Below are 26336 nucleotides of genomic sequence, written 5' to 3' on the forward strand. Positions count from 1 at the left end.
AGTAAGTTCTTAATATTTCACAAACAACTTCAGATGTCTTTTATGTCCAAATTTGACTCCATATTCTAAAAAAGGAGGCATGGTTTGGGGTTAAGTAAAAAATATAACTTATTCCGAGAGAAAAGCATATCAAAGATCAAGCATTGTGAATTTATCACAATGTAAACGCAGTAAATTGAGTCCTACCTTCCCATTTGGCTGACTTTGCAAGTTTATCTAGAATAAAAACAAAAGCACCTCGTCCTTATATTTTATCTTGGGACAACTAATACTTGTTAGCTGCCCCTAAATAAAAAAAAAACGTACCTTTCTCTGAAGATAAGCCCCTTGTATGTCCAAGTCACAAATCCTTTCACACCAAACGTGCTTGATTCTCTGATAAGAAATACTAACTATATGGACTTTGCCTTTAAAGGTAAAGAGCCTTATGGAAGGACTATGAGTTTCCACCTGCCCTGCCTCCCTGCTCCAGGTACAAGTTAATGAATGACAACGAATTACCAAGCTAATATGCACCCCAACACCATTCCTTAACCTGCCCTTATTTGAAAGCCCGGGAAAAAAAGTATTTAAAGGAGTATTTAGCTTCTGCATCAATGGCAATAACAACATCTTGCTAGTAGTGCGGGTTACCCAATAAATACAATTTCTCCATGTAGCTACCTCAGTTCTTAAACTTCTCTTGACAGGCGTGTCCCGTGTGCGACCTGCGCTGCTCGTGAATCCAACACTAATCACTGCAGAAAGATGTTTATGGAGCCGCATCAGAAGTGTCCCCAGCAGCTGGCATAGGTGTTGAGTGTGGCCAGAGCAAGTTGGGGTTCCCAGCCCTTGCCCTGGCTTCCCTCCTCCTGCAGCTGAAGGTGCTCAGAGCAGGCCGGGTCCCTCTTAGGAACAGACTCTGCAGCCCGAGCGAGGTCAGATTTCAGCTTATCGTCCCCGGGTTTAACCCTGCGGAGCTGCTCGGCAGTGTCTTCACTGGCCTTTCACCTTTGGAACAACCCGCTCTCGCTCACCCACCTCAGCTGAAATTTAACCACCACAGCACACCACGCAAAAGATAAAACCAACAGATCGTCAACGTTAGAAGTGTGCGCTTTGCGGGGCTGTGGCAGGCTGAGGTGGGATACTCTGCAGCAGGATGCGGCTCTGTGCCACGCTTCCAGGAAAGCGCTCCTCCTGTCCTTCTGAAAAAGCCAGGTCGCTACCTCCCACGGACCAACTCCTGTCTCAGAGAAGTCTGTGCCCTGAAATGCACAGCCGATACTCAGCACAGAGCACTCAAGGCTATTTTCAGGGCCCTGTGAGCGTCTGCTGTACATTAAAAACACTCCATTAACCCTCAGAGGCTGCGCCCTACCCTTCAATCACCGGTCACAGGCCTGCTCTGCTCTACTCAGCCAAACATAAGCCGCTTTTCTTGTAAGGTTCTTCCCGGCCTGACCTGTCCATCTCTCATTAACGAATCCAGACAGCATCTCCCAACTTTGAGCAGGCAGTAATACCACTTCTCCTCATGAAAGCTCGCCAAGAAGGACACGAACGACCAAGGGAACCTTCCAAGAAATCTTCGCACAAAACCCTTACCGCTCTGCTGCGAATCTCCTTCAAAATCCGTGTTGCCTTGGGCCCATTCACAGCTGCAGCCCCAAGCGCCGGCCAGCAGCGTTTCGGCTCCTCAGGAGCCACTGCCACACCGCTGCCACTCCACCCGCCATTCCTTGTCTTCCCTCGCCAGACTCAATCGACTCCTATCCCCAGTTTCTGCTTGGACTGCACACCCCTTCAAAGCCATCTGCGTTTGTCCACATCCACAATTCACATTTCTGTGGGCTAGGAAGGAGGGAGGCTCAGGCTGGGAGAGAACAACTGCTAAAACTTTAGCTGACAGAGCGGGTCAGACCTTATTTTCTCTTCGCTTGGTTCAACGTTTCTCGCTTTGCATACCCCACCAGAGAAAGACACTGGTGAAGCAGTATTTGGTGCAAAATCGGCACAGTAGTGGCTCCATCCGCATCTCTGTTCCTCCTCTGAACCCCTGTGCACAAAGAGGCACAAACAAGAAAGACCCTTTGAGAATAATGAGGACAGTCTTGATACCATAGGGCTGGTGTAGATGACGAAAGGAAAATAATTTTGAAAATGCACAGCACAGGGAAAAATAGGTTCCAAATCAAGATTTTTATTTTTAGGTATCTGCTGACAAGACCAAGAACATGGGATTTCTGCTGTGACGTTCGACTAAATTCAGTCCTTCTCCAAACATATGCATAGTAAGCACTAGTTGCATATCACACAACAAAATGCATAGGTAGGAACAAGTTAACGCCAAGAAAAAAAGAGAGGAGAAGGGGAAAAGCAATCAATCTTAGTAATAACACTATGGGGTATCTGGAAGAGAGTTATTTTTTAAAAATAATTAATCCCACATTCACAGAAAGACTCATTAAAAAAACAATCTCAAAAACATATTTCAAATACCTCATGTTGCACACTTGGAAATTTTGTAGAAGACTGCTTTCCAAAAAACTATCAGTAGAAAATAAGCACAGTTCATTACAGAAAAAAAGCTATTGCTGTTGTTGCAGAAAATAGGTTACTTCTCCAGCACATTCTTAAGTTTTCAAGTGTTTCATTTTTCTATTTAAAATTTGAAAAATGCAGCTGCTTTTCACAAGTATCTTCAAGGAGATCTTTCTCCCCCCAGAAAATGTAAGATGCTGCTAACAAACACAGTCACTTAAAGTAATTTTCTAACACTACTCATCTAGCATTTCAGATTACTAAGTGGTAAGTTTACTCTCCAGCAGTTTTTTTTTCCCCCTAGAAAACTCGTATTTCCATTAAAGTCTTCACTAACAACACTCTCAAACTCTATTAAAATCTTATTAACATCTATTTCCAATCATTAGTAAATAGTTTACTCTTCAAATAGCTTTACAGGGAGAAGTGCAATACTCTCATTTCCAAATTACACAGTCAGTTCCGACCTCTGATACTCAGACACGTGCCCTTTGCAGACGATAAGATTTTTGCCTATTTATGTCAGTACAAAATTGAGCCCCAAGGTATAAAACCCATTCTTCAATATAGTTATTGCAGTCTCTTACCAGAGTTAATCTTCTTGTCCCACCCACCGGAGATGCATTTATTTATTAGAAACATCAAAGATGTGAGACAAGGCACTCCAGCTCTTCCAGAGGGGAGCCATGAGAAACAATTCTTGTAATGAACACCATTCCTTACATTTACAAGGAAAGAAACCAGATTTGGCTTATTTCACTAAGCACTGATGAGCTTCACATTGTGGCAAGTACTTAAAGGAGAAGGACTGTGCGCAAATATTTTCTTCAGCCTTTCCTTTTGTGACCAACTGTGTCCTTTCTCAGCCTGTAAGAAGTATGACTCTTCACAGTAATCACTGTTTTACACCATGATAAAAATGTGCTTTTTTCAGGTTTTGTCAGCCTGATTTTGATTTCATCAATAGTACTTTATACTAGTTCAGTGGTCTTTATTCCTTATTTTCTGTCCTGTGAAATCTAAACCTCCCTGCCTGTTCCAGTGCCTTTTTAGCAGTTCATAACTGATACTTGTCATGTGTAAACTACAGTGGTTAGAGATTAATCAGTTAGTAAGCTGCATTTTCACTGGCATTTAAGATAAATTCAGTTCGCAGAAAAAAAAAAAAAAAAAGCAATTTTGCCCTTACTTCCATTTTTCTCACTCAAAAATTAAGGAGTATGTTGTGTTTTAAAACGGTGAATGATGAGAAAAAAAATAATCTGTGCAATTTCTATACTGCTAGCCACTAATTTTGGATCTGGATATGATCTTTCTACATTGTTATACAAACTTCATAATTACATGGTACCCTTATATACAGGTATGCATGCATTAGATGTGTAAATATACTGAAAAGCAGAAATACTAAATGCAAGGATGTTCAGGGTCATAAAAACTAAGGAATATAAATACACTGTTGAACCAAACATAATAGATTAACACTGCTGAAAGGGAAGTGAAGTTCCTCTAACAGGATTATTGCAGGAGGGTTCACCGACTCCAGGAAAGGACAAAGTCCAGCTACTAAATACTGTACGAACATAAAGCAGAAAGATACCGGTCTCTACAATCTGTTACCTTCTTCCTGAAAACCAACCAACCAACAATGGATGAAATGCAAGTGAAAGGGAGGAGTGGGAAACAACTGTTCTGCCTAAAAATTAGGAATTTCTGTACGGGGTCCTTTTTTCCAGCCACTTTTGCCAAACTTCGGAATTCAAAATTCAGGCCTGGATCTTTTCTGAATAAAAATTCTTACAGCTATAAAAAGCGTCACAAGCGGAACAAGGGAAGAGGCCATCTGATTAATTACTGGGTTTAACCTCAATTAGGATTCAACTCTCTGGGGTTAAACAAATATGGTCCTATTCCACAGCCTCCTAACAAAGCCTACGGGAGTCTTAAACATTGTCTTTAAACAGGTTCCAAATTGAAGGCCAAGTCAATGTTCCATAAGAGTAAACGTTTCACAAACATTTGTTCGTATCAGCCATTTTCAACATTGAGAACAGTGCAAAAAACACATTACAGTATGAAGTGATATAATTACTTGCCAAACTGGACTACTGCACCTCCTTAAGCTGTACATTGAAAACACAATCCTCGTATGCTTGGCCTTAAAAGCTTCTTTAAGTAATCCTGGCCATTAACCATTGCTATTGGGGTTCTTGTACAGGCAATGTCTCGAGCACTGCAGCCCCTTCAGATACACTCTCTGGCACCCCAATAAACTAGCGCTTTACTTCCAGAGTTACATAAAACAACAAAAACATATGTGACTACAGCTACATTACAGCAGCAACTTCTGAAATGCCCGTGCAAAGGGAGTCATTGCTCCCAACGCCAGCGTACGTTTGGCCATTTACGTAAAAGCTATTAGTACTATTCTTGCAGCCATACCTCATCTGACTCTGAGCATCATACCAACACGTGGTTAGATCTGTTAATAACCTGATAAACAAGATACACAAAGGCTGGGGGGAGTGGGGGAAGAGGGATGGGTATAAGGCCCAGAGAAGTGAAGCATGCTGTTCAATCTCACGGTGCAAATCAGTGACAGAAACAAGAATTCTCAGATCTCTGGAGTCTTTCACCACTGGACCACTGAGCGTTAAAGATCAAAATCTGACCCACACTGAACTGCAAGGCAGAAAAAAGGAAGCTCTGCTGTTGTGGGTTTGTGACAGACTCCAGCACTGTGGCTATAAATAGAGTAGCATCCTCAAAACAGAATTATCTTGTTGACACAGGAGTTACAAAGTTAAGCAGTAATTCACGTAAGTCATTTTAAGTTTTTACAAAGGCTAACTGGATTTAAGCATCCAAAAAATGCCTATGGCTACTGTGGCCCATTTTGAAAACTATTTACTGAGAAATCACATGAACGAGATGCTCTGCTCTTAAATATAAATACAGGATTTCCCAAGTCCTTTCAAACCTAAACAACTAAAAAGATAAGGAGAGGGAAACAATGTGGTCTCCTGTCCCAATTCTCATCCAGAAGGCTGAGCTACAGAAGTGTGGGAATAAGTAAAGCTCCTAAGCCCAAAGCTCCCCCCATGGCTCCCCTCCTTTCAAGAAGCCAAGTAGCACCGCAAGGTGCAAAAACTTCTTAACTGAATTAGCCAAGAAAGCTCTAATCTAATGGCTACAGCAGTTGCCTGGCTTGAGCTCCCTGTTCTTGGCTGGGATACTGGCCTGGGCTTGTAGTTCTGCTTTTCATTCTGGCTCCTACATCTTGTCACTCGTTGCAACAACTGCATCCTTTCCTTTCTACCTTTTCTATCATTTATTCTTTCCATGACTGACTGCAAACTCTCCTGCAACTTGTTCTTTTCAAGAGAGTCATACAGGACATGCAAAGATAACAGTAACAAAACAACATAATTTCCAGTATTTTTGGTGAACTGACACTTAGCACTCCTTCTCTCCCAACTTAAAGAGTTTTATTTTGGCAGCTCTGTGACCTTATGGGACATTTTGAATGTCAATTGCAATCAAACTTGCCCAAATCCCCCTTAAGCTCCAAAGAAAAGCCAGAGAAGTACGAACTGAGGCAAAGCTCTGTTCTCCTTCCAAAGACAGAGTACAAAGTGATTGCAGAGAGGGTATAAAACAGTACTCACTTTCTAAATGAGCGTAAAAAAGGCTGAGCAAAGAGAATCGGGTCTCTGAGGATTTTTTGTAATACCATCAGCTGCTGTTAATACCTGCTCAAAACTCCTCTGGAGATTAACAAAAAAAAAAAAAAAACACCACCAAAAAACCCAAAACAAACAAAAAAACCACACACACACAAAAAAAAACCCAACCAAAACCAACCCAGAAAACCCCACAAACTGGCATTTTAAACCCCTTCATGAATAGTAAATGCAAAACAGGCCAAAGTTAGGGCTGCCAGACTATAAATCTAAAAAGTACGTGTACACTGTACTGCTTCCAGTCACATCCTCATTATTATTTATATAAGACTTTTTTACCTTAGTGAACATGACCTTCCTCCTTTCCCAACCTCAACCTGTCACTGAAGAAAACAGGAAGGGAATTGTGGCAATGACACAGACTATTGCACTTAATATTCTAATCCACTGCACCAGAAATGGGAGATTCCAGATACGATGCCAAAACTTAATCGGCCTGAACTATATGCAGCACTTCTAAGAAGATTAAAATATTTCATGACATTTCCTTTAATAGAACCTCATGTTCCTACACAGCCATTTAGATTCTACCTATTTTCTACTTCCGATTAGATAAATTATAATTATGGTAAACTGATACACATACCCTATCTAAAATGATGCTATAGATCATCAGCCCCACATCACTGATGATGTGAAATGATTTATTATCAAAAAAGGTGTTAGAACTATAACATATATACTTCTGAACATTTGCAAAAGAATTATTTGATATGCCATCCCAGGCTGTTTCAGGACAAACGTGATCTTGTTCCACTGCACACAAAGTGAGAAAGAATTCAGGATTGACAACTGCAGCCATGAAGCCTGTCGCCTCCAAAATGACTGCACCAGTTGTGTTTCCTTGTTTTGGGGAGGACTGCTGCATTCCAGTGCCTGAGCTGTTCAACTCAGTGCATGCTTTTAGCTTTATTCTCCAACCACAAAATACAGAAGTCTGCTTAGTTCTTTTAGTGAAAGGAGAGTCTCACAGACTCAGATTTGGAGCTTTAAATAGAACATCACATATTATCAGACTTGCAATAAAATTATCAGAATTAGCTAAACTGAGAAGTAGTATCAGAAGAAATCAGTTTGGGTTTTACTTCTGCATCAAGAAAATGAAGTAGACCATATTGTCTCAGGTCCTGCCATTCTGACCTTTTTAATTCTCATACCACTTGAATGAAGACTCTCAAAGGCTTTGAAAAAGGAGAAATAGCTTTTCCTGGGAGTGCAAAATCCACCAGAGGAGAAAACAAGGGGACGAGGGAACCTGGGTGACCTGTATAGAATGTACCTGTATAGGTACATTCACACAAGTGGCACCATGTTAGAAGCAGGTTTGCAACTGGTGCAGGCTTTTGGAAGAGCTGGAAGTGCTTACAGAACCTCAAGTCCCACTGGATGAAAACAGAAGTCAGTCTCCAAACTCAGTAGACACCCAGTATATTTCCCTTACATACAACCCTAATTGTGTTTAAAGCTCAAGTTTTAAAGAAAATGTATTGCCCACAGCTAGGAAAATAGGTAAAGGAATGGCCTCACTCGAATCTCCTTTGCCCTGACCCTCGGTCAGTTGATCTACCTTTCTCATGCCTTCCAAATGCCTTCTACACCACCTGGCTTCATATGGACACAGATGTTTTCCTCTGCAGTTTTCATTCTTGTCATTCTCTACAATTCATATCAATTACAAAAATGTATGCAAAATACGTTCTCTGTAACAAATCTCATGCTGCTTATTGGGAAAATATTTGAACACATCATACACATTTTAAAAGTACACTTTTTCTGTAATCTTCTAAGAGAACCACTGGAACTAATCTTCTCCCAAAGAAGAGAATAAAGCCTGTGTGAGATTACTTCAGGCTCCACAAATATCAAAGAGAATAAACCAGGAAGTGAAATAGATACAGTATTTGTAATTCCATTATTGAGAGGCACACAGAGGAAAGATTTAAATAATTTATTTTTCTTTTCACAGTGGAAAAAAATAAGCATGGCAACAAAGCCTGATTTAAGCTATCCTGGCAAATACAAGGACCACCTAGTAAAGTACAGTTACAGCCATGACATGATACTGGAGTCACTTTTGTGCCTCTAAAAGCAATTAGCTATCTAAAAGCATTAGCTCTTACGATGTTAAAGGACCTATTAGTTAGACCTATACCCCTTTTAGTTGCAAATATTAAGGCTTTCAGCATAATTCAGTACTTTTGTTTATGCTAGAAGGAATTTGTCACACATTCATAGGCAATTTATTACAATATAATCCTTACATTCAGAATAAATGGTAAATGAATTTGTACGAGCATTCTCAAACAGCAGGCAAGGAAATCTGTGCAAGAGTGTAGAGACGTTTTTTAAGGAAACTTTTCATTGTCCAAACAAACCACCAACAAAGATGCAGTAAGACAAAGCAGATGAAGGTGCTCTCACAGAAGCTGGACCAGAGAGGGAGAGGAGGAAGGAGAAAGGGCTGAGGAGAGCAGCATGTGCAAGGTGGGCCAGCACCCAAGTATACTGAGGGATACAGGTCTGTTAAGAGCAAACATCAGAGAGGATGCTTTTAAGAAGCATCCCTAAAGGCAAGGGGATAGGAGAGAGGGAGGCTTCGAGGACACTGCAAGGGATGGAACATCTGGGTTTAGTTCAGGCTCAGCATGAGGAAGGAGGTGTGTGCAACCAGCTTCAAAAGTGGACGCTGGGATTTCACCTGCTCTCAGAGGAGCTAGCACAACAATGCTGCGTATGTCTCTACACGAGGCAAACACACTTTGAGGAACTCCTCTAGTAGGAGCCAGGCAGGGAGTGCCACGGCAGAGGCGGAGGGGAACGCAGGTCTGCCCTGATCCAGCTGTTTCCTTCACATCCTCTCCCCACAGACATGCTGCACAGACAGAGCAGCAGCAAACTCCATTGTCACCTCAACAAAAAGAGATCGAAAAGGGCATCCAGTCACCATTCTTACTCTTTCTCTGCAAGGGCAACTGCTAAAGCCATGAGCCTTTGCAATGTCTCCTTTCCAACCCAATTCCTTCTTCTCAGCAAATATTCTTGGGAAATACCTGATCCTGGGGTGTAACAGCTGAACTGTCTGCAGCCATCTCTGTTACCTACGCAAACAAGTACTTCCAAAGGTTTGGTGATCCAGCAAGAACCCGTTAAATAAAACAAAATTACATTAATATATTCCCTCCCCCTTCATATTTCTGGTAGTTTTGAAATGTCAGTAGACAACCAAGCGAGCAGGAAGCAACTCGGGACCACAGATTCTCTCCTTCCCTCTCCCCCTTCGCTACCACCTCTGTTTTCCGAATGTCAGCAGAAAAGATATAAAAACATGTATTTTTTCAATCAAGCTTCCTGTAAAGCTTTACTGGTTCTTGTGGGCATAAATATGCCCCTTCACTTACAAATTAAATACACAGATTTACAGCTACCGATTTGAATATATAGATGCATTCACGTGCAAGTTTGGAAACTAGTGGTAGTCCTGACATAAACGCCTGGGCTGTAATTTAAGAGCTCTAGCTGCTCTGTTGTTTCACCACCACAGCTTAGAAAAAAAACATCCACACACAGAAGAAATGCCCTATAACCCAAGATGGAGATGACACCAAGGAAGGAATTACGTCTTTTCTGATGTGTCAGCTTCTAGAGGAGTGATGGGGAGGGGAAGCCAGATTACCCACAGGAATTAATCTGTTCCCACAGTCTGGGTCTCCCTTGATAGCATGCCACTCATCACTAAATGCCTACTGTCACATTACTGTGGTACCTGCCCACAAGGTCTGAGTATCAGCACTTGAATACAAAACCAAAACTTCAACAGGAAGGATTTTAAAAAGGCTTTGGTTTGTTCCAGGAGAGGGGAAAAACAAAGAGAACATAATACAAACCAAACAATAGGGGGGAAACCAGAAAAGAAACAAACACTGGAAATTAAGAAAAAGTAAACAAAATATGCAAGTTCAATACCAATCATTTAATAGGAACAACTGTTCAAAATGAAAAACAAACCCTAAAAAACCTTATATGCATTTTATTATTAGTTGATCATGATTTTACACATGTGATCCTTGTTTCTCATTTCCACTAACCGCATTACATTTTTTTGTTCTTTACTCTTAGATCTGATTCTTTTTTGGCGTAAGCAGTCTCCTTTCCATGTGGGTACATGGGTGGCGAGTTCATCAAAACTTAACACAGTCATGGAAGACTGTCATCATATTTTAAGATGGCAAGAGGAAATGTTGAAGACTGGTCGGAAAGGGAAGGCTGACAGTCACTGCTGGCTCTGCAGCTGAAAAAAAGATGTGCTGCTAGTAAAAAGAGAAAAAAATTGTTTCCAGAATTATGGAAACAGAAGACCAAAAGAGTTATTACCAACTTCAGTTTAAATTACACTCATCAAAAGGAGGATGAGGGCAGGGACTGCAAGAATTCTGGTATTTAAATATTAAATACTGGTAGTAAAAAAAAAAAAAAAAAAAGTAATTTTTTAGATTTATAAATTATTTAGATGATAATTCTTAATAGAAATTATTTAAGAAAATCCTTTTTTTTCCTTCCTAACCAACACTCCTTTCTTTACCAGCATCTTACAAACATGCGAGATACCAGTTTCTAAATCAACGTATAGGTGCCACCTATGTTTTTTCAGCTGATGATGTTCTCCATGATTATTGTTCTAAAAAGGTATGTTTATTTTGGAAGGTGTCAATCAGTTATATAAAGCAACATCCATTTGTCTTCTTAAAATTACTGCATCACTAATATTAGCCATAACTCTTACCCTGCATTCCCAAACGAAACACTTCAGTGGAGCATTAACTGCCAGCAAAAAATGCAAGTAAAAAATGACATTGTACTCTTTTAACTTTTCCTGTGTATCTAGAGGTTAAATCCCTGACTTCAACTTTAGACATATTCCTTTGTGTAAATAGGATAAAAATAGTACATACTCATAACACTAAGTAGCTATGATTACAGACCCCAGTAATAATCAAGGAAAATGAAATACAATGCTTCACATGTAACGCATTAAACCTGAAATAAAGCACAATCCATATGCAGATGCTTCTATAAATACAAATTAATATTGTATTTTGCTCTATGTACATACCCTGTGTACGGAAGAACAAGAGCAATGTTACGCAGTCTTGAGTATTACTATCTGTGACTTTTAGTTACAGGACGAAGCTGCCCATCTGTACTTCCCATTGTGAGACGCATCTTCTACAAATGAATACCATATGTTTTTATCCAGTATCATACGTACAGAGAAAAAAAATTTGCTGAATGCAATATTAAGTCATATATGAAAACTCTATTTTAATTAATTTGAAAACATCGTATTATGACAGTGATTGAAGACTGCAATTTGAGGGGAAGGGGAGGGAGGAAGGAAAGACACCCTGAACGGGGCTGACTCAGGTGCACAGAGACATTTCTCAACAGCAAAGGGAACGAGGTGTGAGGCAAACCAGAGCAGATCCTGCAGGGAGCCCCACACGTACTTCAGTCCCAGCTCCCAAGTTGCAGTGCCCAACCACTCTGTCCCGACCCCAGCCCTCATGTCATCACACCAGGCAGGACTCTGCTGGTTTTCCAGCTCTGAAGTGCTCCCTAAAGCACCCTAAAAATTAGGGAACCAGCACACACCAACAGTTCTGGGGTGGCAATGAAGGAACTAAACATTGCTGGGCCTGATCCAGGTGACAAATTCATCATTTGAGCTCAGGCAGGGTGACGCATTTGAGCCCCTTCCTACCAGAGGTATTAAAGTAAACGTCTTCTTAGTATTTTCTGCACTGATCATGCACTTTTGCAGCCTTAAAAGTTTCTTTAGATACAAGAAATATTTCATGGTATAAGTAGCCAATTCTGTCTCAGAGGATAAAGAATAATTCCCTTGCCAAAATAAGGCACCTGGACAAAGCCTTACATTTACAAAGACTATGCAAGTGCTGACAGGTTAACACAGAAATGGAAACACACACTTGTCAGCTTCAAAAGGGTTTACAACCTACAATGTAAGTCAACAGAGCAATGGCAAGGGAAGTAGAAACTCTGTAACAGAAAATGTTCAACACATTTTAACATAAAGATGAAAAGGAGACATTCAAAGACAAATGCCCGTATAACTAAATTATACTGTTTTCTGAATTCTCAACTCTCTAAATGCAAAACTGGTGTGTATACTTTACAGCTTCTGCCACCCTTGTTGGTTTTTTTCACCAGAGGTGCTCAGATCTCCTTCCTCTTTCAAAGTCAGGAAGCTACAATGAAGAATTTAAGGATATTTGCATTGACCGTGCTCCCTAGGCAACTGACCTCATTTTCCCTCTTTTGCTGTTTCATGACACCTCAGATGTAAATTAGTTAGAATGATTTGTACAATGCTCTGTCAGAATAAATATGACATTTTATTACTACTGTTTTAAATGACAAGATGCAGCTCTGCCCCTGCAGCCAACAGCTAGGCTTTCTTCTACTGGAGGTCACCATTAGACATCCAAGGTAACATAGCAACCCTTTCAGCAGCAAAGCCACCTCCCACAAAAACCCAATGCCACTGCTTTTTCCCTTGTATTGCTCACTCAGCTTCACACAGCAGAAGACTTGGATTCCCAGAAGTGTTGAACAGACTTCAAATGGCCCTTGTCATGAGTTTTTCCACTCCTAGATGTCTTTGGGAAAACACTTGCAAGGTATCCTTTACAGGAACCACAAGGTATGGAGTCACTTCTGTCCAGTAGTTATCCACATGTGAGCCTGCCACAGCTGGATATGCCAGCCACCTGGCCTTTCTTCCAAGCTATCAAGCAAGAGAAACAAGGGCAGGCGGACCCTGATGTATCTAGCAGAAGGAACATGCAAGACGTCTTGGTCAGACCTCTTTAACAATTTCCTCAGTATCATGGAGAGCTCACTCAGACAAATGACGAGCAGGCAAAGTCCCACTTGTCTAGCAGCAGCAACTTGGTGACAACCACACAAAGCAGATGTTTCTGGGAAAGCAAAACCTGTGGTATAAGGGAAGCTTAGCAATGGAAAAAGACAAAGCAATACCCTCTTCTTGTTGTAAGGGTCACAGGCCTCCTTAGAAAACTAACTGGATATGGAAGTCCTTTTAGTAAGCTGGCACAGCTCATTGTCCCATGACACCTCACTGCAGCAGTACCCTCCCATCCTTCTCAGATGGCAACCAGTTGGAAGCAGACTGGATGACACATGGATTCAAAGTGCCTGAAGACCACTAAGGAGGTGATGGATTTCCTGAGGTAAAATTGCCAAGCTACTGTTTGACCGACCACCCTGATGGACAACTACCAGTGAGACATACAACATACTCTGGGATCTGGATGAAGGCATGGAAAGCATATGCTCTGCACTGCCAGAGCTAATGAGGCCAGCCACAAGGCAGCTTATATATCAATAAATGAATGTCCCATTCTTGACCTGGAAGATGATGTGCCCTTTCGTTAGCTATAGTAAGTCACTTCCTTGTTTAAAGTACTAGCAATGGCTTCCCGTGACAGCAGTAGCTTGCAATGGGACAAACGATCATCTCCGACTAGATCAGAACAAGCCACAGAATCAAAGTGGACACAGTTAACAATAAAAATCACAGCTTTAAAATACTACAGTTCCCTCATTGGTTACTATAAGCTGCAAAACTGTTGCTCCTACTTGCAAAAGCATCTTAAGCTTTTAGGATATGTTTCCTTGAACAGTTTTATTTTTCCACCTTTGGTCAAAAAATCTAATTTCATACTAATATTTTGAGTCAGATAAATTTCATCAGTCTTCAGAAGAATCTTACTATAACTTAAACAACAGGTAGTGAGTAAAAGTTCTTAAAACGAGACAGAAAACCATTCGGTAATGATTAAGAACATATGGGCATAAATACATATTTTAATTCAAAAATGAGGAACGTATCTAAAAAATAAAACAAAGGGTAAGTACAAAACATGTTCAGCAATTCCAGAGTGCTACCAAAGTAGGATAATTTCAGCTTTAAATTAAAACAGAGATTAGTTTGTCCTGCCAACATTGTGGTGGTATAATGAAATACCTTACTTAAGTCACCTAGGAAGTTTTAGATGAAAGGAACAGCTGAAAAGCCTTTATAATTATTGGAATAAAGGTGTGCAAAATGAGAAACTGTCCAGTTACTTTTCATTTCTAAATTTCCAACCGCCCAAATATTAAGAATAGGGTTGGGTTTTTTTGCAATCGTCACATAATATTGTGGGATGTCTGATGGACACCAGAAAACTTTTTCAATGTTAATAGCTTTTAAGCAGTCCTACAGTGTTTTGAGTGTAAGAGTCCCCCATTATTTCAGAGATATTCATTAACAGATGATGTTGCACATTGTAACAAAAACCTTTTACCTCCCAATCCTCATCGTCAAGTTGAATAAAACTAAATGAAAGGAAAATAAAACAAATCTTAAGGAAGAGGTTAATATGTATATATACTTAATGACCTGTGTGCTCAGATGGGATGAAACCATCGCTTTTTCGAAAGCAGAAATCAAATCCATGGAATTCCAGATCATCTATTCATATATAAACATATATACTTATACAATGTATGTATTATAGAATGGAAGGAAAGAAATCCAGAGAGACAGAGAACAACTCCAAGTCTTAAAGGAAATCATGACTGTAGAAAGAATTTTATAGTAGCCCAATAAAAGGGGTTTTATACCAAAAAATTGTTGCCTAGAGCAACACTGCTAGCCAAAAACTGAGAGTTTTCCCAGCCAGCAAACTGAATTATGTCTATAGGCATATACAAAAGTATACAAGTCAGTAGACATTGTAAAAAAAAAAAAAAGTTATTTACCAATACACCCACATAAAAATGTTTGCATGCACAGGCACTAAGATTATCTACAGCCTTACCTATAAGGAAGGTTGCAAATAAAATCAAAAGAAAAAGAAACCAAACCAGCATATGCAGATTTGACCTTGATTCTTCTACATAATAAGAACAGTAACTGCTACTAGTGATTTGTGCAAGGTAACCTACTTGGAGAAAAATCCTTTATCCAACTGAAGCTCTTTTGGATCAAAGTTGAATTCCATTTTTTATAAAAAATTACTTATGTGAGAAGACTTGGAAGATGAGAAAGAAACAGGGGTTCAAAACCTCCAGGAGACTAACATAATACAGCATGGCTCAAAGGGCACCAACCTCGTCCAGAATCAGAGGTTGTGCACCTGTGTCAACACCACACCACGCACCAGGGAAAAAAGAAATAATCCCAAAAGGCCAAGCCAGGTCGAAGGAAAGGTTTCTCAGCCTAGGCTCAAACCCAGATGAATACAGCTACACAGCCACCCGACAGGTGTGTGCTGGTCTGAGCACGCTGCAGGGGAGAGGGGCCCCAAGAAGCACCACTCAGCCCAGCCTGGTGATCTGTTCGCGGGACAGGGAACACCTTGTTGCTAAAAGAGACAGCCAAGAGCCTGCCTCCAGGTTCCTGTGAAACTTTAAGTACAAGCTTAGATTATAATACACAATTTGAAAGGTTTGAAAAGACTGTCATAGAAAGTGGCTTACGCTGAGTACTTTGTCATCCCATCCCCTGCCCCACTTCCCGCTGGCACGGTCGCGTGCAGCGGTACTGACCAACACTCTGGCTCCAGCTGCTAGCTGCTAACTATCCAGACCTCACTGAGCAACTTCCTCAAAAGCATACAACAAAAACTGAATTTGCGCCTAATCTGTATTTCAGAGATTAAACATATACATATATTTAAAATGAAAGTTCTTAAGAGAAATTATAACAACTTGTACTGAAGTCTGTGTATAGAGAAATCTGTATCAAATAATTCAGCAAATGGACAGTGTGTGAAAACACATAAGCGAATGTCTCCCTTCCACTCCCTAAGACAGGATGACTAAACTTTCTTTAACAATCACTTCAAAAGCTCAGGCAAGACCCAGAAACCAAAACACTGTGACACATCACACAGATTTTAATACCATACATCTTCATAAACTGTTTTCTGATTTGAAGTACAAAGTGCCAAATACCAGCTTGCACAGCATGAAGCTCATACAGTTTTCCGTAAAAACTTACTAGTAGAAAAAAGGTCATGTTTGAGTTTGTTCTTGTATGCACCATCCACAATAAGAAGTTCAAACAAACACAGTCATCTTCTTAGCTTTCACCTCAAAGAAGAACAAGTACTACAGTGTAAATATCCTTCTCTCAAAGAGAAGGGGGAGAGAATTTGGATCACTGGACAGATGCTTAGATATTTTAATTAGTACCTAACATTTTAAATGACATAGTTGTATAACGTCTTATATATTTAATTTCTTAGTCTCTTTTACCCTTAAAACAGAAAATATTACTGCAGTGAAAAGATAGGTTGTGTTTTATAAAGGAAATTATAAGAGCTATTCTGATTATAATTCTCATTCCCAATACTGTTTTGATGTACTACCTTGGGCACTATGAAACCAAAGCGATCTTTCTGGTGCAAAGTTCAGAGCAAAGAAAGGTGTGTTTAAACAAGGCACAAATCAGCAACCTTTCAAGAGCTTATCAACTGACAACCAACCATAATTTAGAAGCTGCACTTTAATTTACCTTGTTACAGTGTGAGGGAATCCAAGCGGGGCTTTTGTTTCATTTTGTGAGGCTGGCTGCACCATGCCACGTGCAGAAGATGAGAGGAAGGCAGGTTATCTGCAGTTCTGTAAGAGGAGTGCAGGTGTTCCCCACCATGCAGCGCACCTGGATCCCAAAGACCTCTTCTCAGATCGCAGCCTGCCTTTTGCAGGTAGAAGCCATGCACACGACTGAATCACTGAATGATGTGAGTCAGGACTAAATGAACCAGAGATGAAGTTTACTGTAGCTTTAGAGCGGCTGCTAAGGACGAGCCGTACCCCAACTGCCTAAAAAACTGTCAGTGCAAAGCTAAGCCATCAAACATCTTTTTAGCAAATCTGAACCAATGGACTTAAATTATATCAGATGAGCCTCTCACAGGATGTGGCCATAGCCAGTACTAGGACTCATAAAAATGAGCTATCTTGTCAAACTGCAGTCTCATAATGATCACATTAAGTTGGCATGGATGTAGGCTGCCACCAGAGGGTTCTGTGAAATCCCTCTTTCCTGTGGGTTTCCATCACTCCCCTTGTGCCAGCACCATCATTGATGCAGTCACCTGCTGAGCTAGGCTTAAAAACCAATCTGTCTGATAACAACACTTGCAAAAAAGTATTGCTTTCAGTTGGATTTTTTTTAATTCAGCTCAACTGACTTCAGTCAGCTCAGAAATGCTCGTGCCAGGGCAAGGAAAACATTAGGAAGGTGTACATGAGGGCTGGAAGGAAACTCCAGTTTCAGTGATGTCCCTTTCAGCCTCCGCTTGTCTCAGCCTAATATGGCCATGACCTGCACCCACATCAAAACTTCTGCTGGTTCAGGACAAACCTTAGGAAGCACTCTTGAGATGAAAAGAAAGTTTCAGGCAATAGTGTAGCATCTCTCTCCTGTGATAATACTTGCAACAGAACAAGAAGGTATTCCTCAAGTCCACCTGAAATACAGGCTTCTCAGGACAAGATGACACAGCCAAGTCATTAGAACAGGTTTAGTAGGACACAAAAGCCCACCCTCTATTTGGGTTGTAACAATGGAGACGACTATTCCCACACCATTAACCATAACACCATTATGAGTGTTCCCTTATCTGGTTGTGGCAATGGGAATCCCACAGAGAGGCTCCAGAAGCTACACTACAGAGCTGTTAGATCTATCATCCTCTGAGCAACTGCCAAAAGAGAAAGCATCTTCCACTGGCCCATGGTAACCACAGCTCTGGTCTCCTGCTGTGACTGGCCAGTGAGTCATGGCTCTGTGTGTGACAGCACTTACCAGGGCTTCCTTGCTGTTCAGTAGCTGAGGCTTCTGGTTACTGCTCCAAGCCTTTTGCTTTGTATCTGGGATCATGGACTCATAACCACAGCTATAACCACAATTACTATATGACTCCTTGGGCCACTACAAGCCTACAAGATCTTTCTGCTTTATTTGTACAGTTAAAATCTAACCTTGCACTCTCTTAAACCAGGGTCAAAGCTCCCTGTTACCTCTTGATATAGTATACTCCTGGACCTTGCTGTTGTATTCTATTAAAGGCAGACAATTTCTGATAGGAGGGAATATTTCATCAGTGGCCTTCAGTCCCACCATCTACTGTACTGACAATTACATAGAAATGAGCTAAATACAATCAACCGATTACAAATAATAAAAAATAAACAATGTACGTTACTGAGAGCGTTATCACTAACCATTGAGCAAACAATCCTCTCACACATCCTCTTAAGTATTTTCCTGGTTTTCAAACAGGGAAGTGAAGTCAAAATACCTGACTTCCCTAAGCAGAGTGAAAGCTGTCTTGGTGGTTTAGAGACTGGTGGACAGGAAGAAGAGGTAGTCAGAGCAGTGGTGAATTGAAGATTTGTACTGATGCTAAATCAAGCAAAACGCTCCGACTGTTCTGCTGCAGTTTGGCACTGAGTACACATGATAAGATATTAATTTATTTGCTGAAGACAGCATTATTCTTACCTTGTTGCTTTCTTATGTGTGGTGTACCTTCGACCATATTTCTAAGCATGCTAAAAGCATTCCCATTTGCTCCTCCTCAAACACTTCACTCCAAAACATTTTAAGTCCTCCAACAATACTACGGGCACTGCAAAGGAAACATGCTAACACATTTGTATTGTCACCTTTTGGTCTAAGAAGCTTCCCTAGGAAAGAAGGATGTTGTAGAAAGATGACAGATAAAATCTCCAAAATTCTTATTAAAGCATTTCCAGGCTAACAGGACCGGGATGCTGTAGCAGGAACAGCACGGAACAGTCTCACCAAAAGAAGGGGAATGTTGAGCAGCTTATCCTCATGGGAAGGTATGACCAGGTAGGTCACCATTTCTGTGCACCCTTTTATTCCGCTGTAATACAAGAGAGTTGACACAAAACAGCGTCCAAATAATAAATTCATCATTTCAGCTTTTGGGGGAGCACAGACGGGTAAATTGCTTAGGTGCTCATCCCATATGCTGCCTGGAGTACCACCAAAAATATACCTCAGAAAATGATGGCTACAATTGTACTTATGAAATAAATCAAGTCTACTTATTTTGTACACATCCAAATACTTCAAAAAAGAAAAACTCTACTTTTCTTTCCTATTTATTCGGATATAAATGTTTAAATTCCCTGCCTGAGCATGATTATTTTGAGATCAAGAGTCCAAGGCAGAGGCAAGTTCATTGCAAAACCAGCAGCACAAAACAGTCCACTGTCACGTTGGAAATACTTAAAACTTACGAGTGTGGAGTTTTTGTTTCCCTGGCCAAGTTGATTTACCAAGAAGCCCGGAGTGGCAATCAGTGACCCATGCATAACAGGAATCTGCAATGCCACTCACAGCAGGAACCTCGCTGTATCACTTACTGTAATTACGGCCTCCATTCAGCTGTAGTATTCTGATTCATAGAAGAAAAAAATGACAGTATATACTCAGTAACTCTACTAAAAAAAGCATTAACTGTAGAGAAGAGTGCTGGCATTGCAGATGTTACCAAAACACCTATGAGTAGACTTTTAAAACCTTACAGCTTTCAGCTCCAGCCTCTCTAGTAACAGTTACAAAACGAGTAAAATATTGGCAACAACAATAGATTATAACACTTTTTAATCGAGTGCCAGTGTCAGCAGGCTGAAAATGCCATTAGTCTTATTCGAAAACAAGTTCAACAATTCTGCTTCAAAGAAAAAGAACTTGGTGAAACAACAAAAAACATGCCTTTGATACCACACTTAGAGCGAATGTTGAGTTCAGATTTACATGGCTCCTCCGGCACTTTCCTAATGGGAAGTTCAGTTACATTCTAGTTTTGCATAGTCTACATGCTTATAACAGCACATCTAGTAATACATTGTGTTATGCTCTGTATCCTATAGATTTGTACACACTTGAGCAAAAAAGGGAAAGCCCTTAATTAAAATATTCAAAGGGCCTTTATGCTTCACATTCCTTATAGCTAGACAAGCATGACATCTCATTCGCTGTGTGTCATTAAAATAAAAAAGAAAGCCTTTATACAGAGAGCCCTGATCTTCCTCATTTCTGCTATGTAGCTCCACTGATTCAGCACAGTTATTCTCATTTTATAGCTATTTAAGGGCCTGACCCAGAGTAGAACTGAATAGACTAATTTCACTGATAGCGAAGGGCGTTAAATCAAATCTACATCCACGACGTAGAATAATCCAGGTCACCCAGTGCTGAAACAATGTTGTTTTATCATAATGACAGATGCTAAACGGATCTCTAAGTGCAAGAAACTGTGACTATGTCTGCGCAACGAGGAGTGCGCTGAAAAAGAAGAGCTTGAGCAGATCCAGGGCTCAGAATGGACATGCAACTCAAAGTGAGTTCCACCAGGATGCTTAGAAAAACAAGATGCCGTGACTGCAGAATATACAATTGGCTGAGGTGGTAATTAGCAGCAAGGAAGTGATTTTACCTGTGTAGGTAACACTCATGAGAAGTACTACAGTACTGAAGTACTGCATGTAATTCAGGCTGGGGGGTGGAGGGGCAAAGTAACAGGTTAAGGGTAAAGAAGGATGCTGAAAATGCTGAAGAAAAGTGCGACAAAAAGGATTTTCAGACTGAAGAAACAAAGAGACCCGAAGAGAATTACTTGCTCCATCTACCAAGATAAAACTGAGCAGCAACTTGACAAGAGGTAACAGGCATTAGGAGGGCTTTTTAATTGATTGGAAAGACATAGCAAGAACCAAAGGCAGGAGCAAGATGAATTCAAAGAAGAAATAAGGTGCAACCCGGGGGAAGGGGGAACCCCATGAAGCAAGAATCCCGAATCAAGGAAGCAGGAAATGTTGGGATACCATAACTTGCTGTCAGTAGATCAAGTTACGGGGATTAATACACGCGTAACTAAGCAACACATTAAGGGTCTTCTGTATACTATATATTTATACATACATGAAGTACAAAAGACATAAAAGTAATGCTAAATAAAGCAACTTAATGGATTGTTGCCTGTCAGCTCTATCTGAAGATGTTGGTAGGCATCGGACACTAAACACTGTTCAAATTAGGAGGCAAATCCAAGGCAGGAAAGATTTTTCTAATGCATTTAGATAAAGAGTGTGCTCATGTAGAGCCAGCAAACTTAGCAGATAAAAAGATTGCTGTGATTTTGTAAAGTCAGTCAAGGTGTGATAGGTCTTTGCTTTGCAAAGCGACATATGGAAGGTACTGCGCTGAGCCATCCATACTGGCATCACGAAAGACAGGTTACCAGGGTTAGGAACAACAAATGCTGTGACGATATGGAGAACCTGCAATCTGTGCCATACTAGCAGATTGCAAATGAAATTGCAAAAGGCTCCACCAACTTAAGTCAGTTGTGAGTAATGAGCTTGTGAGTTTGCTGCTTGTACACATACCCCTAACAGTGCTTTAGTCCTTCATAGAGGATTTCACTGGATTTCAATTCCAAGAGTGAGTCACTGACGGGAAAAGAGGGGGAAAGGTATGAGAACTTTTCTCTCTGAAAGAATGGAGTTGGAAACTGCCCTCGAAAAAAAGGGATGAATGCATGCTCACTACTAGATTTCTTCTTGGCTTAAGATGCAAACTATTAAATCTTCAGAATAAACTGAGCAAGTATTCGAACAACAAATGAGGCAGATTATTCTGGTAAGGAAAGAATAAACTCCTCTTGTATGTGTGATTTGTAATGTCTATTATGGTCAATGTTTGAAAAAAAATCGTATATCGTGGGCAATTCATAGAAGAAGTCTTTGTCATTCTTCCAAGCTCAAAGTACATCTATCATCTGGTTTCTTTCTCAGGGAGATCAAATGGTGAGTAAGTGATTTAGACCACAGCAGTCTGTAGAAAACACCAAGCATTTTACGTCCCTCACTTGTCACCCATCCCCACAGTGAACACAGATGCTATCACTACTGAGTAAAGCCCGTATTTACAAAGACATATAAAAATAAATATTTTACTTTATGCAGACTTGCACAGTAACACAAAAAAGGGCACTTCCCTACAACAGAACCCAACTGAGACCCCCAGTTTCTCTGCCACACAGAGCCAAGCTTCAGCGGGCACATCCCAAAGTCACGCGGACTCGGTAATGAAGCAGGACAGTGAGCCTCGGGGACCGCAGGCCCTGGCTAGCAGATGTCACTCGAAAGAGGAGACCTGAGGCGGCAGCAATCTTCTCTCTTACAGTAGCTAAGGGTTAAGCATATGTTGTTAAACAGGCACTGACTTGCAAAGCTTCAAAACTAAAACTAGTCTTCTGATGTAAGTTAGAGGAGCGCAGGTGAAGTGGCAGCAAAAGCGCACGTGCCGGCTGCTGGTGTGCAGGCACAGTGACACGCTGGAAACAGATACAGGGAGGCTGTGACTCACACCACAACCTGGTGCAGCACAGCAGACAATACAGAACGGCAGCCTCCCAGACAGGACAAAGGTATGGACAGAAAAGCAAAGTCAACGTCCAGTGGCCACCACATTTAAAATAATTTATCTATTACTGAGTTTGCATTTCGGGCTTAGCTCTTGAAAATGCTCTGTAGCAGAAGTGTATTTGCCTCACACGCTGGTATGCATGCCGTTAGTTCTGCATGCACTCTGCACGCATTCACTTACTTGCAGTTTTGCTATATCCTAATCGCCACCCATTGAATACTCCCAACTTGGCTTTAGCCTTATAATGACACTTTAAAAATAGTTTTACACACATATATACACATACACATATATGCATACACATACACACGCACATTCGCTCACTCCACAGGACAGAAATAATCCTGCAGAGGACTCTGAATGGCATTTGATTGCCTGAGGGTAAGCCCACACAGCTATATGAGAAGACTGCTGTTATCTGAAACACCTACATGTGGCTGGCAAATATGACACAGGACTTGCAGTCCTTTCTGCCACAGTAGATGTGGTAAAACTCCCCAGCAAGGAACCTAAGTGGCACTGGAAGTCTATGCTTAAGGGTGCGGATTTCACATTTCACATGCATGAGACTGACATGCCTAAAAACAGCCACTGAAACAGGGTCTGAAAGCTCTCTGATTCACTCTTACTTTCCACAGTCCATGTAACAAGAAATGGTTCCATGGAAAAAGCAAGAAGAAATGATTTAAAACCTTGTGCATGATCATAAAGGAGACAACACCAAAATGCACGTAGCAAGACAGCCAATAAAGCATTAGTGGATCTAATGGGTTAAAACTGGCAAGTGAGAAAACTGAAGCAATATGCAAAAGACAGCTATTAAAACTGAATTTGATAATGGGCAATCTGCCTTTGTGATTTCTCTAAGATCTTAGATACTTAGGTATACCACAGAAGTCACCCATAATCTGTATCTACGCTATCAGAAAATATTCCTTTAACCACTACTTTAAAGTAAAATGTAAAATAAACTTCCCTATAGCAAAGAAGACAGCTCTGATGGATTTTGTGCATCACCACTGTCAAGGCAATATTGTTAAATTGTCAAACTTGGAAGTAATCATACTGAGGCTGTTCTAGATTTTAACCTAAGGAACAACAGTAAGATAAGCCTTTCCTAAAGGAAATATATCACAGGCTTATTGTGCCTTTAAAGGGCCAAAAAAGAATGGGAAAGTAACTTGACAATCTATTAGGTCAGTAAAATTCTTTAGTCTTACAAAGCAAGATTTCTCAAATGCTTGAAGGAAAAAATAACTGGTTAGGAAGTATAGCCCTTTCCTAGGATGCCATTTTGTTTGGACCACAGCTAATATATTGCTTCTTCCAGAATGTACCAGTGCCACGCTTCCCCAACCCTCCAAAGACAATGCACAATTTTGAATGCCTCTGAAAAAAAGTAATTCAACATAGTTTCTCTAGTAATCTTTCCAAAAGGGCTGCTTCATTACAGCTGGCACTGTATTACATTGGCTTCCCAATATTCCGATCCTTGTTAAAAATTACAGAATTTTCAAATTAGTAGAGAGGTGCTAACCTAGATACTGCAAGTTGTTCTTATTTTGTTATTTTTAAAAAACGTAAAAAATAAATTCCAATTTCATACCAGTAATAAAATACAGCATCTGGATGGCAGAACTGGTACACTTACACATTGCGCAGAGCATAATGGAAGAACGTATTTCCACAAAATATTTCAGAACTATGCAGGTTTGGGCATTTGCTCTGTTATTATCACACAGCTCTGCACATCCTGGGAATGTTAATGAAGAAGGAAAGTAGTTAGAAAAAAGGGGGGAAAAATCCCACAAAAATGTTACAATGTTTCAGAAAAGTTCTGTTTGTTTCTTTGTTTGTTTGTTTTAAAAAGACCAAAAAATAACAAGTGGTCATTCCCCTCCCTCCATGCATCATGAAAATAACATTCCCAACCTCTCTCCCTTCAGCAGTGGCAAGACACTGGGGATCCAGGACAGGAGAGAGCAGATGAATCAGGACCATGGAGTTGAGATACTAGTTAATGAAAATGGGAGAGACAGGACTGTGGTCCAAATTTAGAGTGGCACAGCAGAAAGGCAGAGAGGTGTCCTTTAGAATCTTAGTTTAACGAGCTAAATGGCCAACATGCGTGGCTTGGAAAACTGTAACACTGCCAGCAGTGGAACTCAGGCAAACTAACTGTGGGAATCCCGTGTTCTGCAGAACTTTAACATATGCATTTATACGCTATAATTAAGGAAACGAGACTGCTTTTCACCTTTATATCTGCCCCACACTCCCTTAATCCCACATCAGAACAATGTGTGAAGGATCACCGTCACTTGCATGGCAATGCCTCAGTTCACCCAGGAGGCTCTCCCCAGAAGCAGCTGCAGAGAACCTAATGAGTTCTCTGCTCCTAATGGTGCTGCCTTAGCACAGGAGGCAAGTTTCTAGGACACGGAGGGGCCCACAGGACTGTGCTTACGCATCTGGGGCCTCTGGAGGCTAAGAGTAACTGCAGCTTAGAGCCATGTATCCAGGCAGCCCTGCGTTAAAAGGGGTCAAAACAGCCTCCAGATACACAGACCCTTATTCAGAAGTTATCCCAAGGAGCAGGGAAAGTGGTTTTATCTTGTCCCTTCTCCATGGGAAGTTTGAGGAGAGGTATGAGAGGTAAAAATATCAAAAACAATACAGAAGGATGGTGGATTTTGTGATTTCTTGCAAAAATGCACATATTTTGCATTCAATAGGGAACAACTAGATCTGCAGTGCCCTTAGATACGTAGCTAAGATGACAGCCGGACTGAAAGCGGGGTTATAAATAACATTAGTTATGGAGAAGGAAGTACCTCAATAAAAAGAGAGGCATGGCTTTGTGGTTCAGACACGGGGTAGGCTGTACTTCTCAGTTCAGTTCTTGCATTTGCCGTGGACTCTTGGTGTGACATATCATGGTGCATCAGTTATCCAGGGTGACTCACTGTACTTCCTTTTATCTTCGTTTAATCAGACTATAATCTCTTTGATCAGGCACGCTCTTCCTACGGACGCATGGAAACAGTGTGCCAGTTTCAATACCTTCCCAGTTTCAGCTGGCTTCTCAGCACTAATAAAAGCCCCATCTTTATCAATAGGACCTTTGTTGACAGTTTCAGCAAGGAAGGGGCAAGATTGAATGGGCCATAAAGACAAAACTCTCCTTTCCACACAGTAGCCTCTCCGCTCACTGCCGCCGAAAAGCCGGCAGAGCTTCTGCCTGTACCAAACACATGCTGCGAGGCACCAGGAGGTCCCCACGCTTCGTAAAAGGCAGGCTGGCTTCTTTGCCCATTATCAGTTTCACCTTTTAAGCAAAACGGCAAATACTTTAACAAGTTTACCTTGTCATTGCCTGCACCTTCCTTCGGTTTATCTCATAAAAAAAAACCCAAACAACAAAATAAAGACAATCTATGCCCTGCCTCCCACGAACAGCGGCCTGATACCTAAGACTCCGGGGTCCAGCGCCCACCGCCGCC

At 40.9% G+C, this 26336-nt stretch overlaps 1 protein-coding gene across 1 annotated transcript in view; it reads right to left on the minus strand.

Moving 5' to 3' along the window:
• The window catches only part of ARHGAP18 (Rho GTPase activating protein 18), a 66431-nt gene that overhangs the window by 38675 nt on the left and 1420 nt on the right, over positions 1 to 26336 (minus strand). Inside the window, exon 2 of the mRNA XM_009880194.1 lies at positions 25897 to 26161. Within this exon, the coding sequence (XP_009878496.1) occupies positions 25897 to 26161 (265 nt within the window). The remainder of the gene's footprint in view (positions 1 to 25896; positions 26162 to 26336) is intronic.

This window comes from Charadrius vociferus, unplaced genomic scaffold (assembly GCF_000708025.1).
Source record: "Charadrius vociferus isolate BGI_N301 unplaced genomic scaffold, ASM70802v2 scaffold82, whole genome shotgun sequence".
NCBI lineage: Eukaryota > Metazoa > Chordata > Aves > Charadriiformes > Charadriidae > Charadrius > Charadrius vociferus.